The 17,114-nt window shown below is 36.7% G+C and overlaps 2 protein-coding genes across 3 annotated transcripts in view; both read right to left on the bottom strand.

Moving 5' to 3' along the window:
• The window catches only part of nup93 (nucleoporin 93), a 30,848-nt gene extending 20,354 nt beyond the window's left edge, over window positions 1-10,494 (bottom strand). Inside the window, exons 1-3 of one of the 2 annotated variants that reach the window (XM_073850385.1) lie at window positions 10,398-10,494; window positions 9,668-9,864; window positions 9,466-9,583 (exon numbers count right to left, since the gene is read on the bottom strand). In XM_073850385.1, the coding sequence (XP_073706486.1) occupies window positions 9,466-9,583; window positions 9,668-9,846 (297 nt within the window). In that variant the 5' untranslated portion in view covers window positions 9,847-9,864; window positions 10,398-10,494. Of the gene's footprint in view, window positions 1-1,924; window positions 2,103-9,465; window positions 9,584-9,667; window positions 9,865-10,397 lie in introns of those variants that run through there. The other variant, XM_073850386.1, reaches the window with a different exon arrangement.
• A 6,536-nt stretch (window positions 10,495-17,030) lies between these two features.
• Window positions 17,031-17,114, bottom strand: part of kiaa0513 (KIAA0513 ortholog) — a 15,866-nt gene continuing 15,782 nt past the window's right edge. Inside the window, exon 8 of the mRNA XM_073850181.1 lies at window positions 17,031-17,088. Within this exon, the coding sequence (XP_073706282.1) occupies window positions 17,031-17,088 (58 nt within the window). The remainder of the gene's footprint in view (window positions 17,089-17,114) is intronic.

Genomic DNA, 17,114 nt, shown 5'->3' on the forward strand with positions numbered 1-17,114 from the left:
TAATTATGGGCCATCATCATCTAAAACGTCATTTTTGTTCGATCACAGATGGAGAATGCACACATCAGTAGCCTCCAAGGATACACAAGCTACATTTTCTCACTGGATGCCGAGTGTGCAGCTCCAGCAACCTGTATGGATGCACTAGGAGTGATCGTACTTTATGTACAGCCGGGTAACGAACACTCACACACACCCGCATTCGTTTTGATTAAACAGAGAACAGAAAGATCCAGCAGCTGATCCTGAGGACAGAGAAGTCACTGGAATGACGTGCAACACACACACACACACACACACACACACACACACACACACACACACACACACACACACACACACACATTGAGTGGGGGCTGGGATAGGGAGTGGTACTGATGGAAGCTGGTTCTGATGGGTTTGGAGGATCATCAGACCACTGAAAAGACAATTTTCGAAGGATGGAGAGAAATGGGACCTCTGAACTGGAACCTGAAACCATTGGCTTTTATTATTACAACAAGAAAAATGCATCAGGCACATTTCCCAGGTTTGATTTTTACTCAATACAGTCATGTCGTGATAAACACTCAACGTAATCGACACCGATTTAAGACGTTTCCTTAAATTTATCACAAAAATCATTCGATTTTAGAAATTGTAGGCACCGATCACCATTCACACCCTTTTTTTTATCCAAGTCTTCAGGATCGAGTTGAAGCCTGCCCTCCCATCCCCCCCCCCACAAGACTCCCTGCTCCTTTCCTCCTCCCTTCGAGATTGCACGACCCCCATCACCCCATCCACACTCTGACTGACAGCTGTAAATGAGGATTGATTTATTCTGATTTGGGCAACGCGACGTCCAAATGACGCATCCAAACGAAAGTGCCGAGCTGATGGATACGGCAATGGAAAGTGGGTGGGTGGGGGGAGTTTAAGGTGTGGGAGCAGCCAACATTTCACACTTAGCAGCACTATTTCTTGCTCAGTCACCGTGCCTCCAACCGCTAGCTACAGAACAGCGCCCCCTTCAGGCGCCCACTTTCAAGTGCATCAAGTACCCAAGAGCCACTAGCTGACAAAAGGAACACATTTTACATGTATGCATTTGGGTCATGCCTTAATCAAGAACATGAGTGTCATTACATATAGTATTCTTAAGCATTATAGTCACATCGAATTAAAGAAAAAACGTATCAGAAGAGATCAGATGTGCAATTCGTACCAAACTAGGTGTAGTTTTCTTCTGAGGCACATTTTGAGATATCTGACCACAGTGAAACAAATGCGTGACTAAAGGCTGGCATTAAAGCAGCCAGACAAAGTGCAGATCACATAGGTTGAAAGGGGAGGTTACCGTATCCCATACAATAAAGCTCTGTGTATTCTGGTAGATTCAAGGCGCAGCGAATATTGAGCAAATTTGATTTGGATAAAAACGGTGCATCACGACAAGCAAAAGACGTCATTACTATAGGAAGCACATATATTTTCAGTAAAGATATTGTAAATGAAATTCATACATACATATATTGACGTATATACATTTTGAAATCAGGTATAATGTATTTTTAGCAACATATAGCAGGAGTTATGACATCGAATGCATGCTCTATCGAGTGCAAGCTGTGCAAAAGACATGCATACATGCGCTAAACTGAACCCACAGCATTTGATTTTAACTCAAACACCCCTCTCTAGATCTATACATACATCTCTATTTCCTTTCCTTTACTTCTGAACAATGAGAAGGAGTGAAGGAACCCCACCCTAACCCCACCACTTCCTGTGTGACAGACAAGTCTTCATCCTCCTCCTCCTCGCCATCTTCATCGTCCCTTCGGAGAAGGCGACAGTCTCGTCTTTTGGGCTAAACCGACTGACCGAGGCGTACGCACTATAGAGAGCCTGTCGAATGCATGTGCATGTAGGTGATACTCACTTATGCTCTTGTTTAACCTGCTGGGAGGTGAAAGTGTCTAGGAGCAGAGTGCCTGTGCCATCTCCATCGTCCTCGTCCTGCAGAAGCGGGCCAGTGCATTTTTAGGGCGTTTCTGACCTCCTTCACTAGAGGCCCACACTGTCTCTGCCACATGCACTCTTCTTTACCTCAAGGCGGCCCAGTGGTCTGAACCTAGATATGAGCCACGAGCAGGGTTACTGTGGGCTGCTTTATTGTCGGAGGCGGAGCGTACCAAGTCGGCCCAGAGACACGGGGGGGAATCTGAGGAGAAGTCATTATTCAACCTGATCCATGTGCTTGTTCACCATCAGTCGTCCACCCCTCCTCCTCATCTCTCCTCCAGCATCCCTGCCAGCCTCCTCTTTCACTCTCACTCATTTCTTCCTTTTTTTAAACATCTCTGCATCCTTCCTTTTTCCTCTTCTGCTAGCGCAATGCAATTATGGTAATGGACCCCCCCCCACACACACACTCTCCTGATGGCTTTCGACATCCTGTCCTGAAACTGGGCTAATAATCCTCTTAAGAGTCATGTTTAGTTAATGAGCAGAGTGCACTGACCAGAGATCAGACTCCACATGTAGAGCTATTTACACTTATCCTGCGCCTACCATTGCGTGTGCTTAGATAACATGCTCTGGTGCGAAGATAGGGTGCGGGAAAGATGGAAGAAAGCGGAAGTGAGAGTTAAAGAAGAAAAGGAGATGCATCGCCCGATTCTGCGCCATTTTGCTCGGGTAGTGCATCTCCTTCTTACAGTCTATCTTTAAAGCATTCGCCTTTTCATTTACAGCCTATAAGCACCTAAGGCATTCCTGCCTTTGTTCGTCTTACAGTTGTGATGTTAAAATTACACATTTCATGTAGCTTTTATAAAGGAAAAGCACATGGGTTGCAGAAGGGTGCACGTTTTCCCACACACGCGAACGCAGAAGGCGAGAGAAAGGCAGGAGACTACGCCTCATCAGCAGCGTGCATTTCCTTTGTCTTCAGGCAGGCAGCTCGGCAGCCTTATGGAGCACACACAATATACAATTTACACACATTCTCCCACCAGCTCGCAGGGTCGATGCACATCTGGATGTCTCGGCGCAATTGTAACGGTGCAATTCTGAGCACGGCACCTGCAGCATCTTTGTTTTATTCAGCAGCGGTTTCAATTCAATAGGAGATTGAGACGGCGGAGATACATAACGAGAATGAAGATGATAAATGGAAGAGCAGTTGCACAAGTTCAACAAAGGGGAGATATTAAATCTCACAGCCCTTAGAGTCAATCAGAGTTGTTCTGAAAATGCTAAAGAGATTTTCAGCCACATACACATACACATTCGGGCAGGGAGGGAGGTGAGGAAAGTGCCAGGCAGTAAGTGCACTTCCAGTAAGAGCCGAGCCGCACTCTGGCAGGCCCACCACAAAAATATGTCTGACAAAAACGGCGATGGAGAGGAGGGGGAGGGATAGAGACAGTAAGAAAGAGAAGGAGAGAAGAGATAAGCAGACGAAAAGATGGGTGGGGGTAGACGGCTTCGAACCTTCAAGAAGCCAAAACCAAGTGGATCATTACACGAGTTGATGAGTCAACAGCCTGTTCCCTATCTGCGTCGATAACGTTCAGACAAATGAAAATACTCTGTCTTTTATGTTTAAAAGTAACTGGGGACATCATCCAGTTGTTACCAACAAGACACATTCTGTCAAACATTGCTTGTACAGTTTGATGGGTGTGGCTGTGTGTTAAACTTCATAACGTCATTAGTCGGACGGTTATATTTGTAGAAATAGCCAACAATACATTGTATGGGGCAAAATTATTGATTTTTCTTTTATGCCAAAAATCATTAGGATATTAAGTAAAGATCATGTTCGATGAAGATACTTTGTAAATTTCCTACTGTAAATATATCAAAACTTAATTTTGACTGGTAATATGCATTGCTAAGAACTTCATTTGGACAACTTTAAAGAGATATTTAGATATTTTTTCACCCTCAGATTCCAGATTTTCAAATACTTGTATCTCGGTCAAATATATCCTAACAAAACCATATCTCAATGGAAAGCTTATTTATTTGGCTTTCAGATTTTTCTTTTCTTTTTGATCTCAATTTAAAAAAAAAATTGACCCTTGTGACTGGTTTTGTGGTCCAGGGATACATATATCTTTTGATTCTGAAAACTGGAAAAATGCTGGAAAAAGACCACAACTGATGTATAACAAAGCTTAAAAATGTCAAAGATGGTGGTCGGTGCTTCAACGCAGTTCCCAATTTAAGTCCGACTCATGGTCCTTTTCAATCCTGTTCCTCTCTTTCACTTTCTGTCTGCTCTGTACTGCATTATCCATATAAAGCCAAAATGACAAAAAAATAGGATCTTTGGCTGCATTCACACTGTGAGCCTTAGTGCTCAATTCTGATTTCTGCTGTTTTTTTTTTTTTGTATAGCTGTTTGCATTTTAGTTTTAAATGTGTCCAATATCAGATTTCCAGTGTGAACAGATCATGCTTCTGAATTGATCCACATGTGCAAAAGAGCTATACGAAAAGGGTTGCCAGGTTTAAAACCAAAATCTGTCCAAATGCTTCTCAAAACTAGTCCAAAACTACCCAGGGAGTAAATATCGCGTTAGTGGCGTCGCTTCAACCCACAAAGTTTAAAAACAACCTGCGGCAACAGCGAAAAAGTAGTCGAAATACACAGGAAAACTGCGGACTTGGCAACATTTGCACAGCATGCTGTCATACAGAAGTAAAAAAAGAAGGACATAAACAAAGTCAGCGATTATGCTGCAGACGCTAGCGAAATTATGCAAAGGTTATATGAAAAATAAAGACAAGGCTGTGACAAGAGAGCAGAGTGTTGAAACTTGATACAAGCTTTCATTTTGCTTGTATATAGAGTTGTCACTGTACTACTTATGAGATCTGACGCTTTCAAAGTTATCACACTTTTACTGACTACCTTTCGCAACAGTCTTGGTACCTTCGGGTATGTAAAATCTTTGAAGTGACTCCCATGAGTGCAGAATCGTGACCGATGTTGATCTAGAGTGACGTAAAGGTCGCATGAATTCCGATATGACTGTTCACACTGTGGTTGCATTGCAGAACATCTGACCTGTATCGGATTTAGCACCACATATGGAAGTGGCACAAATCGGAATTAAAAAATTTGATTCCACGTGGTTCGTGCTGTACACATTGTCATGAGAAAAACAGATTTGATTTAGGCCACATTTGGCTGCAGTGTGAATGTAGCCTTTTTGTTTTCCTCATACAGGCTATAGAAATGGTCAGCCCTGAAAACACAGATTTGGATAATCACCAGTTTAGATCAATGTTTCCCAACCTTATGTACCCCACAGCCCTTCAGTAAGACACTAAGTGGCCCTTCAGTAAGACTCATAGTGCTTCTTCATCGACACAAAACCACAAAAGTGCTCCTTTTTAAAACTCATATTATACTGGACATCATTTAGCATTATCATTAATATTGTTAAAATGGGATTTATTACAATGACTCACTTTAAAACAATCGATACTGTGGCTAAAAAACAGACTCATCAAGTAGCTTCCCTTCAAACTAAAGCACTCCGAGAAGGAATAGCATATTTTATAACTAAGATAAGTACAGAGCAATGCTGCAAAAATCATGCCATATGATAGTATTTATTTATTTTATTTCTTTTTTTGGTCATTCTTCATTTATCAAATTAACAAAGCAAATCTGATATCTTCCCCAATACTGTTTAATGTGGTACCAAATGTCTACCACACATAAATGGATAAAAATCGAAAAAATATTTGCAGCATTTTTTTGTCGATCAAGATAGTCCCGCAGAAATCTTTAAAGACCGTGTTAGTCATGATCTTACGACACCTGATGATGGATGAGACTACAGACCACACTAAATGGCATGACAAGAGTAGTTTATGTCTAATCCACTTCAACATTCAAGTGATGTATTACTTCCTGTGATTTTGTGTAAACACATTTAGGTCCCTACTACAGCATTACAATGTATACACATGGGATATATAAACATATTTGCCACTTGAGCAGTAAAATCTCTCTAGATAGGCTAATTTAAGCATAGTACAGTCGGCTCACAATGGCGTGAGGTGCAAACGGATAAAAAGCCACAAGAGGACTCCAGATTTAATTTCATGTGGTTTGCCAGCTCATTGTTGACTTCACTGCCGATTCCTGGCTCTAGTGAGCTCACTATAATTTATTAAACCTGAGGTATCATAATGCAGTCAGCATAAACACCACCTTTCTGAACTCACGTGTTTTATTTGTCTCATGGTGCTTTGTGAGTCATAAAAGCAATGCATGAATTTATATATCTGAATCTAAAAATCCTCTGGTATCAGCAGCATCCACAGGGGGGCGTTGTAACCACTGTTATTATTCCTGAATGCAATAACATCATTCAGTTCCCATGTCACTTTACATTTTCATATTAAGTTCTTTTAATTTACAATCGGAGCTGTCAGCAAAAAACACTAAATCCTTAAGCTGTGTAATTTCAAGTTTAAGAATGACATAATGCTTTCCCTGACTCACGTTTTGCCACGTCACGTCTCTTGGCCATCAGGCCTCTGTTACTCTCACAGAAGCACTTAGAACTGAATTCAATAGCTACCTATTCCCAAAGCAAAGTCACACCTTAGCAGACTTATATATTATAATCCAATTCACAGGATGCACTACATAATTTTTAAAAGCTGTGCACTTTACCTGACTAAATCAAAATAAACAGGAAATACATATCCACGGTATACACCAGCAAAGCTGCACTAAAAAGCAAAGACATATGCATAGCAAAAAAACCTGTTGCTATTAAGATAAACGCATGCACATGGATTAAAAACCATTAGACCCAGCCTATCTCTTAAGCTCTGAAGGCAAAGGCATAGTGCTAATTATAAATGGGCTGAGTGAGGAGATTGTTTAGATGTTTATTTGGCTTTTACTGAGACTGTAATGCAGGATGTCTCGTCAAATTATTGAGTATTAAGATGCTGCAGAGTACACACTAAGAGGGAAAAGCTATAACAAATGCTAAATGTTTGGGGTCAGTATTTATTTACTTATTTTATTTAATGAAATGAATACTTTAATTGTGCAAGGATGTACTCGTTAAAAGTGATAGTAACACATTTATAATGTCATAAAATTCTATTTTAAATAAATTCTGTACTTTTGAACTTTATATTAATCAAAAGATACTGAAAAGTATCACCGTTTCAACAATCATAATAATGTTAATAAACATTTTGAGCACCAAATCAGCATATTAGAATTATTTCTAAGGAATCATGTGACACTGAATGTTGACTAAAAATTCACATCTGCCACCACAGGAATAAATTGCATTTTGAAGTATATTAAAAAAGAAAACAATTACTTTCCGACTTTTTTTTCTAAACTTTTTTTTATATTGCAAATCAAGTCTAAATAATAAAGATTATTTAAATGTATTAGGATTTACTTTGTAAAAAGTAGTAATTGTAGAAAATGATTTCTAATTGAAGTGACTTAAAATAAAGGGCACATATTATATTAATTTCAGATTGAAGTTTAAAAATGCATTCAAAAAGCAAATCAAAAACAACTACAGAAATATGACTAAGCTTAACTTGTAGACAATACAAGATATAAGTCAACTTGTTTAAATAAATGTTAAAATGTTTGATGCATTAGACAATCCCATTTGTATTAAAATGGCAGCATGAAACTCAATTTTACAGTATACATGTTAAAAACAAAAGAGGACAATGATAGACAACAACTCTCAAAATATAAAAATAAAATAACTTGCTTTTCTAAGAAACTCCATCACAATGCAATATTCAAGTACATGTGCTTTTGCTAGGCTTTTCCATTAAATGGCTTGTTTCTACTCATTTCAGATGCATACATTTATGAAGAAATACTTTACCAGAAGAAGAAATAGTCTGAATTTAAAGGTTTGGGGTCAGTAAGATTTTTGTTTTTTAAGAAATAAATATTTTTATTCAGCAAGGATTAAATTTATCAAAAATTGATTTTCACATTTCTACAAAATATTTATATTTCAAATATGTAAGAAAAGTTTCTAATCCTGAAAAAAGCCGAAAATAATCATTATTACTTGAGCACTAAAGTAGCAAAAATCATGTGACACTAAAGACTGCAGTACATGGATGCTAAAAAATCAGATGTCAACACAGAAATAAAATACATTTTAATAAAATGTATAAAATATAAAACAGAAAACTATTATTTTATATTATATTTCACAATATTGGTCTATAATGTAATATAGTGTTTAATAATATAATGTTTTACTGTATTTTTGATCCGATAAATAAAGCCTTGATGGGCATAAGATAATTATTTAATTAAGATAATTAAGTAAAAAAAAAAAAACTAAAAAAAAAAAAAACTTAAGCATCCTACAAACCCCAAACTTTTGAACTTACAGTACACATACACTACCAGTCAAACGTTTTTGAACAATAAGATTTTTAATGTTTTTTAAAGAACCAAGCCTGGATTAATTTGATCCAAAACACAGCAAAAGCAGTGATATTGTAAAATATTTTACCACTTAAAATAACTGCTTTGTATTTGAATACATTTTAAAATGTCATTTATTCCTGTGATCAAAGCTAAACTTTCAGCATCATTACTCCAGTCTTTAGTGTCACACAATTCTTCAAAAAATCATTCTGCTTAAAAAACATTTATTATTATTATCAATACTAAAACAGTTGAAAACAGTTTTCCAGGAGCCTTTCATGAATAGAAAGACCCAAAGATCAGCATTTATCTAAAATAAAATGCTTATATTATACACTATATCATTTAAAAACCTGGAGTCAGTGTCATTTATTTTCTTTTTATCAAAAGTGATGATAAAGACACTTATGTTACAAAAGTTTTCTATTTCAGATAAATGCTGTTCTTCTGAACTTTCTATTCATCAAAGAAACCTGAAAAAATTCTACTCAGCTGTTTTCATAATAATAATAACTGTTTTTTGAGCAGCAAATCAGAATATTAAAATGATTTTTGAAGGATTATGTGACTGGAGTAATAATGATGCTAAAAATTCAGCTTTGAAATCACAGGAATAAATTAAATTTTAAAATATATTCAAATAGAAAACAGTCACTTTAAATACTAAAAACATTACAAAATTGTACTGTTTTTGCTGTACCTTGAATCAAAAAAAATGCAGGCTCGGCGAGCAGAAGAGACTTCTATAAAACATTAACAATCTTACCGTTCAAAAACTTTTGACTGGTAGTGTAAGTTTTTTTTACAATGGTAGTGTACATCCAGATAATCAGAGCACTTTAAAATCAACAGATACTACAGTTCAAACAGCTACTGCAGTGGCTAAATATATGACATTAAACAGCTGCATCTCAATGGATGCAGTGTGGAAATATAAAACATGAAAAGTATCAAAAGCAATTAGGACGAGGAACACATAGACCCACCCAAATAAAACATGCACTAACCTGAATATCAGTGTCCTTGACTGGCTCAAGAGGCTCAAAGGTAGTGGCAGCGCTGAGACTCTCAAGACGCTGAGAGATATGGAAGATGTCAAGACCCCGAGAGCCCAAGAGAATGGAGCTGAAGTTTAAAAAAAAAAAAAAAAGCTCACCCAAATGATTTCAAATACTAATATAAAATACAGACACCAAACTGAAAACTTACGCTTTTACGTCAGCTGTGTCTTGAGAGGTCCTGGTGAGAGTGCGGGAACGCAGTCGCTCTCCAGCCTGTTGGATCTCCTGTAGGTTTCGCTCTACATGGGGCAGCTCGGACACAGCCTCAGTCTCTGCTGCGAGCTGTTCTGCCTGCTGCAGGAGTTCCCCGAAGCCCTCAGTATCCATGTGCAGAACCTGTTCCACCTGAGAGCAACACAAGAGTATGTCTATATTTATGGCAACATAATAATTGTAACTCATAGCAAATTATCACTTAACTTAGCTCTTGTTATTAAAATAAAACTGAAAGTAACTCTAAAGGTTATTAAATTGATAAGCCTACAGTTTAAAGGACATTCCATGTTAATTTATTTTCATTGTACAGTAGTAACTGTACGATTTTCACTGAAATTACATATTTATGTTAACTTTAGGATGTCAGAGACATTATTATCTACAGTTAATAAAGTAAAACAAGCAGTATCAGTACGTACTCATTTATTAAGCATTTTATTTTTATTAAATAGAACATATAAACACACATTATTACCACTGAGTTGAATGAATGTTAGCTTGTGAAACAACAGTAGTGAGTAGAAACGACTGTCACTTGCTAGAAAGCTAACTTGACATGAGGTGCTGTCAGCAAACGCGTCCCAAACAGACACCTGTCAAATGAGGCTTCAATTAACTAGCTATTAACTAGGTAACTAATTAACGCATATGTAACAACCCACCTCTCTGAACGTGAATCCTTATAGCGGCTATAATAGGATAATTTCCACGTTAGCCGCTATGCTAAACACAACACCCTCGTGAACTCCCGGGTTCCATTGAGAGCGCGCTGATTGGTTCAAACTGTTTCTTCCCAGAAACACGCGCGACTCGATAGAACTTTATTCAAAAGTTTCTGTTTACAATAGTTTTTTTCCGTGTGATCAGGTCAGAGTCAGACACAAAAATGTATAGATCGATCAAGGATTTTAAACATTAGCGAGAGCTTTAAAAGTGAGAATAGGAAACAGTTATTAAGAAAAGTTTTTGTGGGTGCCTGCACATATTGGTATCCAAGGAAATGAAACTGCAGATAAAGAAGCAAAAGAAGCGGTTAAAACAATGACATTAACTTAATTGTTAATTTAAGTAAGTATGAAATTAAGAGTATTATCAAGAAATGACTGAAGGAAAGGTGGCAAAAATAGTAGGATAAGAAGAAAAAAGGTGAAGGGAAAAACATGAGAGATGAAATAGTAATATCAAGGATGAGATATAGCACACTTTATAAAATGGGTAAACATGATACAGGAAGGTGTGACTTTTGTGGGTAAGAGGAAACAGTGGAACATGTTATAATGCACTGTCAGAAATATGAGACTGAAAGAAGGTTGCTAATTCATAATTTAGGAAAAATAAAAATGCAATTTATACCGAAGTATATTTTGCAAAATATCTCGAGAAATGAGTGTTAGGTTTTTATTTTTCAGTTCCATAAAAAATCTAATTTGTGGGAAAGAATATAAAAAAGAGAGAGGAGTAAGTCATCTTAATCCACACTCCATACAAGTTGGTGGAAATACACCATTTTGTTGTTTGTCAATGTTCGCCAATAAAATATCAGAAAGAAGAAGAGTCAGACACAATTTATGTACGATTACTTGGAAAACCATTTGACATTTATTTTAAAGTGTAATATAAAATTATAATTCTTATAAATAATAATATGAAATTGTAATAATATCAAATACATGTTTCATGATATATCATGCAGCCTGTTAACATTGGTGTCTCATTCGGACATCAAAAAGTCAACTTTTGAAGTAGCCTAGATCAAAAAAGTTAATCAAAGTTGTCATCAAAGACAAGAATGGGTATTGTTTGTTTAAGGATAGCTTTGATGAAAGGTTGTGATCCACCCCAAATGTTGAGTTCCCACGGTCATGGAAAAAGTATGGGAAATTAAAAAAAGAACAAGTATTAAGCAAGTAAAGTTCATTGGTCACACCCAGGCATAGAAGGAGATTATTCTCTTTTGATACAGCAATCAATAAAGTCCTTTCTGTCATTTTGTGTAATTATAGTATAATCAGATCCGTTAAAATTTGCTTTTATAATGCTGTTTCCCAGATATCCACAACCCATCAATTGAAAACCGTTTTATTTTTTCCCATCACTGTGGTGGTATTTTTCATATAAAAACTCAAAACAAGGTTGTTGTTTTTTTAGCCATTATGCTACATACAGCTTCCAGATGCACCAAAAGTCACCACACTTACATCCAGCACTTTGTTACCACTTGTACAAGGTTGTCCCATCCTGTTCCCAGAGGGCCACTATCCTCCAACCCCAATTAAACACACCTCAACCAGCTAATCAAGGTCTTACTAAGAATAGCTACTAAAAAAAACTCCCTGCACTTGTGTATTAAATGTGCTTTATAAATGAAACTTGCATTATTAAATTAATACTTTGCAACTGGGAAGAGCCAATCCTTTGCCTATGATAAAAAGCTAAAAAAAAAAAAACATGTTGGAGTTCACACAGCCCATCACTGTGATGGTGTTTTTCATTTTAAAACTTAGATTGTTAGAAGTCAGTTAGAAACTCAAAACAATATGGCTAATTTTTTTGCCATTATGCTACATACAGCTGGACCCAGCATCCAGATTCAATAATAGAGGATTTGCACTTACGTCACAGTTTGGTCAGTTACCAGGATGCGTGGCCATATTGGAGATACTTGGATGTAAACAACAGCATGGACTGCACGGTTAATGTACTGAATATGTTGTCTTTGTAATTTATGCTGTCTAAACCACAGGAAAAACGTGTGGAAGCTTTAAAATCATATAGAGAAGGCCTTAGTAAAAAGGAAAGTGTGCAATATTTTGACAAACTAAAGTTAATAGGTGGCAAAGATACATACGAGTAGTATTAATTAAGATATTAGCCTAATATTTCACCTACCTGACCGGAAATGATAAGAACAAACATGAATGTTGTCAAGATTTTTACCCTGGAAGTCCTGGTTCAGTTTGGCTAACCACGAACATATTTTGTTACTCAGTCAGTTGTTTGCACTCTTCTCTATGATTTGTTATAACTTTTGGCAGGCTATAGTACTCCAAATGTTTTTCCTGGTCTGAACGATTAGTATAGCCCAAAACATGACAATTATTGACCATTTTTAGCAGCAATAATCAGCAAAATATGTGAGTTTTGTATAATAGCCGATTGAGATTAAAAACACGACTCTTTAGTTTCACATTTGTTGAATGAGTACTGTGGCGTATCCTACTTATTAGACTGTTATCTTATGTAGGCTCTTATGTACATCTTCCCTGTTCTCAGCAGAGATTTTACAAATCTTCTCATGTGAAACACTTATGTTCAATCCTGTTCCCAAAGGGTCACTGTCCTGCAGAGATTAGCTCCAACCCCAATTAAACACACCTTAACCAGCTAAACAAGGTCTTACTAGGAATAACTTGCAGGCAGGTTGTTTGATGCAAGTTGGAGCAAAACTTTCTGCACTTGTGTATTAAATGTGCTTTATAAATGAAACTTGCATTACTAAACAAATACTTTGCAACCTCTGCAAAGAGCCAACCCTCTGCCTATGGTAATATGCTAAGAAAATATGTTGGAGTTCACAAAACAATTTATTTTCCCCTTCACTGTGGTGCTATTTATCATATTAAAACACACTGTTAAGAAACTCAAAACAAGGTGCACTGTAAAAAGTTTTTACCAGATTCAACTTAAAAACCTAAGTTCAGCAGCAAGTAATTTTAACTTATTACAATAAAAATGAGTTGATTTAACTTGTGAGTTGAAATGACTTAAGTTAATTTAACTTTAAATTTTAAGCAGCTGCTAAACTTAAGTTTTTTAATTGAAACTGGTGAAAACTTTTTACAGTGTGGTTTTGTTTTAGCCATTATGCTACATACAGCTAGAAACTATGTTCCAGATTCACCAATAGAGGGTTTGCACTTGCGTCAGATACCCGGATGTGTGGCCATATTGGACATATTTGGTTGTAAACAACAGCATGGCTTGCACAGTTAATGTACTACTGAATATGTTGTTTTGCTAATTTATGCTGTCTAAACCACGGAAAAAAAATGTGTGGAAGCTGCTAAATCATATAGAGAAGGATTAAGTAAGCAATATTTTGACAAACTAAAGTTAATAGGTGGTAAAGATACATACAAGCAGTATTATTTAAGATATTATCCTAATCATTCACCCACTAGACTGGAAATGATAAGAACAAACACGAATATTGTCAAGGTTCTTGCCCTTGGGAATCCTGGTTTAATTTGGCCAACCACAAACACCTTTTGTTCCTCAGAGTTTTTTGTACTCTTCTTTTTGATTTGTTAAGACTTTTGTCAGTCTATAGTACTCCAAATGTTTTTCCCGGTCCTACCGATTAGTACAGCCCAAAACATGACAACAATTGACTATTTTCAGCAGCAGCAATCAGCAAAATATGTGAGCTTTGTTCAGTTAAGTGGAATTGTTTACATTTAGTGGCGCCAATATGGCCGATTTCTGATGCGTCGTGAAAAAACTCTATTGTCACCACACTTAAATCCAGTATTTACTGAATGAGTACTGTAGTGTATCTTATTCCACTGTAATCTTATGTAGGCTTTTATATACATCTTCACAGTTCACAGCAGTGATTTTTTTAAAATCTTTTCATGTGAAGCACTTTGCGACCACTTGTGCAGGGCTGTCCAATCCTGTTTCTGGAGGGCCACTATCCTCCAACCCCAATTAAACACACCTTAACCAGCTAATCAAGTCTAATTATGAATACTATAAACTTGCAGGCAGGATTTTTGAGGCAAGTTAGAGCAAAACCTGCATTACTAAATAGCACTTTGCAACCACTGGGAAAAGCCAACCCTCTGCATGTAGTAATAAGCTGAGGGGGGGAAAAAACAGTGTATTTTCACATCACTCATCACTTTGGTGGTATTTTTCATATTAAAAATCAGATTGTTAGAAAGAATCAGTTAGAAACCCACAGGGTGGGTTTGTTTTAGCCATGTTCTACATACAGCTTGAAACTATATGTTCCAGATTCACCAATAGAGGGTTTGCACTTACGTCACAATTTGGTCAGTTATACTGTTAAAAATAAAGGTGCTTTTAAAGGTTCTTCACAGCAATGCCATAGAAGAACCATTTTTGGTTCCACAAAGAACTCTTTAAAGAACCATCTCTTTCTTACCTTTTTATAATCTGTAGAACCTTCTTTCGCCACAAAGAACCTTTTGTGAAACAGAATGGTTCTTCAGATGTTAAAGGTTCTTTATGGAACCATTTAGAAAAACAACCTTCTTCTATAGCATTAAAGCACCTATATTTTTAAGAGTGTAGCCGGATACACGGCCATATTGGAGATGATCAGATGTAAACATTATGCTATTTTAAGCTGTCTAAACCATAGAAAATGTGTGTGGAAGCTGCTAAATCATATAGAGAAGTACTTAGTAAGTAGGAAAGGGTGCAATAGTTAATAGGTGGTAAAGATACATACGAGCAGTATTATTTAAGATATTTTCCTAATCATACACCTACTAGACTGGAAATGATAAAAACAAACATGAATGTTGTCAAGATTCTTGCCCTGGAAATCCTCGTTCAGTCTGGCCAACTGCGAACGCCTTTTGTTCCTCAGAAATCTTCTCCTTGATTTGTTCTAACTTTTGGCAATCTATAGTACTCCAAATGTTTTTCCTAGTTCGACCAATTAGTACAGCCTGAAACATGACAATAATTTACCATTTTCAGCAGCAATAATAAGCAAAACATGCGAGTTTCGTTCGGTTTAGTGGCATTGTTTACATTCCGTGACTCCGATGTGGCCAACTGATGGAGACTAAACACACGCCAGTTAAAAACTCACAAGGTGGGTTTGTTTTTAGCCATTATGCTACATCCAGCTGGAGCCATGTTCCAGATGCACCAATAGTCACCACACTTAAAACCAGACTAAAAACACATTACTGCACTGTCATCTATGTAGGCTATTATTTACATTTTCCCAGTTCACAACAGTGATTTTACAAATATTTTCATGTAAACAACTTAACTACTTGTCCAGGGGTGTCCAATCCTGTTCTTGGAGGGCCGCTGTCCAGTTAAACACACCCAAAACCAGCCAATTAAGGTCTTAGTAGTAATACTAGAAACATCAGGCAAGTTTTGAGTTAAGTTAAAGCAAAACTCCCAGCACTTGTGTATTAAATGTACTTTATAAATGAAACTTGCATTACTAAATAGTACTTTGCAACCACTGGCAAGAGCCAACCCTCTGCCTATGGTAGTAAGCTAAGAAAATATGACCCTGGACCGCAAAACAACTCAAAAGTACCAAAGGTATATTTGCAACAATACATTGTAAGGGTTGATTTTTCCTTTTTTGCCAAAAAAAAAAAAAAAAAATCATTAGGATATTAAGTAAAGATCATGTTCCTTGAAGATATTTTGTAAGTTTACTGTCATAACCATATGATTAGTAATACACATTGCTAAGGATTTTGTATTGGATAAATTTAAAAGGCAATTTTCTCAATATTTTGCACTCTCAAATTCAAGAGTTTCAATTGGTTTGACCTTGGCTAAATATTGTCATATTCTAACAAACTATACGCTCTTAAAAATAAAGGTGCTTTAAAAAGTTTTTCACAGTAATGTCGAAGAACCATTTTTGGATCCTCCAAGAACCATTCAGTCAAATGTTCTTTAAAGAACCATCTCTTTTTTACCATCTGAAGAACCTTCTTTCACCACAAAAAGTTCTTCAGATGTTAAAGGTTCTTTATGGAACTATTTAAACAAAAAAGTTCTATGGCATTGTGAAGCACCTTTATTTTGAAGAGTGTACATCAATGGAAAGCTAATATATTCAGGTTTCAGACGGTTATAAATGTCAGTTGCCAACGTCCAGGGTCAGATATATAGTCCCCAACGTAAGAAAGGTGAAATAAAGACACACACCAATAACTGCTTGACATTTATATATTGAAAATTAAGCACAAAGCAAAAATAATCACAGTTGTCTTTTTATAACGAACAGACATTTTGTGATAGTCTTTTTTGTATCAGTACAAATCAGTGCATTGATTTCCCGGTTAAGTATTTGTTAAACAGTTTCGCAAAATTAAACAGTCAAGATTCGGAGAGAACAACCAGAGGTCATTTATTATCATCATAATCATCTTGTAAAAAGACAAGATCCATGCCATGCAAAAACGAAGACGCGCAGCACAGAAGAACAATTTCACACTGTTGTAGAAAAACCATCACGTTGACCTCCTCATTGACAGCAGCTGGAGCCGCAGGAGTTGCCCTTACACACGCAGCCAGAGGCGCACTTGCTGCAACCAGAGGGGCAGCAGGGACAGCAGCCTGTGGCGAGAAAGGAAAAGAAATTA

This window comes from Garra rufa, chromosome 11 (genome assembly GCF_049309525.1).
Source record: "Garra rufa chromosome 11, GarRuf1.0, whole genome shotgun sequence".
NCBI classification, from domain to species: domain Eukaryota; kingdom Metazoa; phylum Chordata; class Actinopteri; order Cypriniformes; family Cyprinidae; genus Garra; species Garra rufa.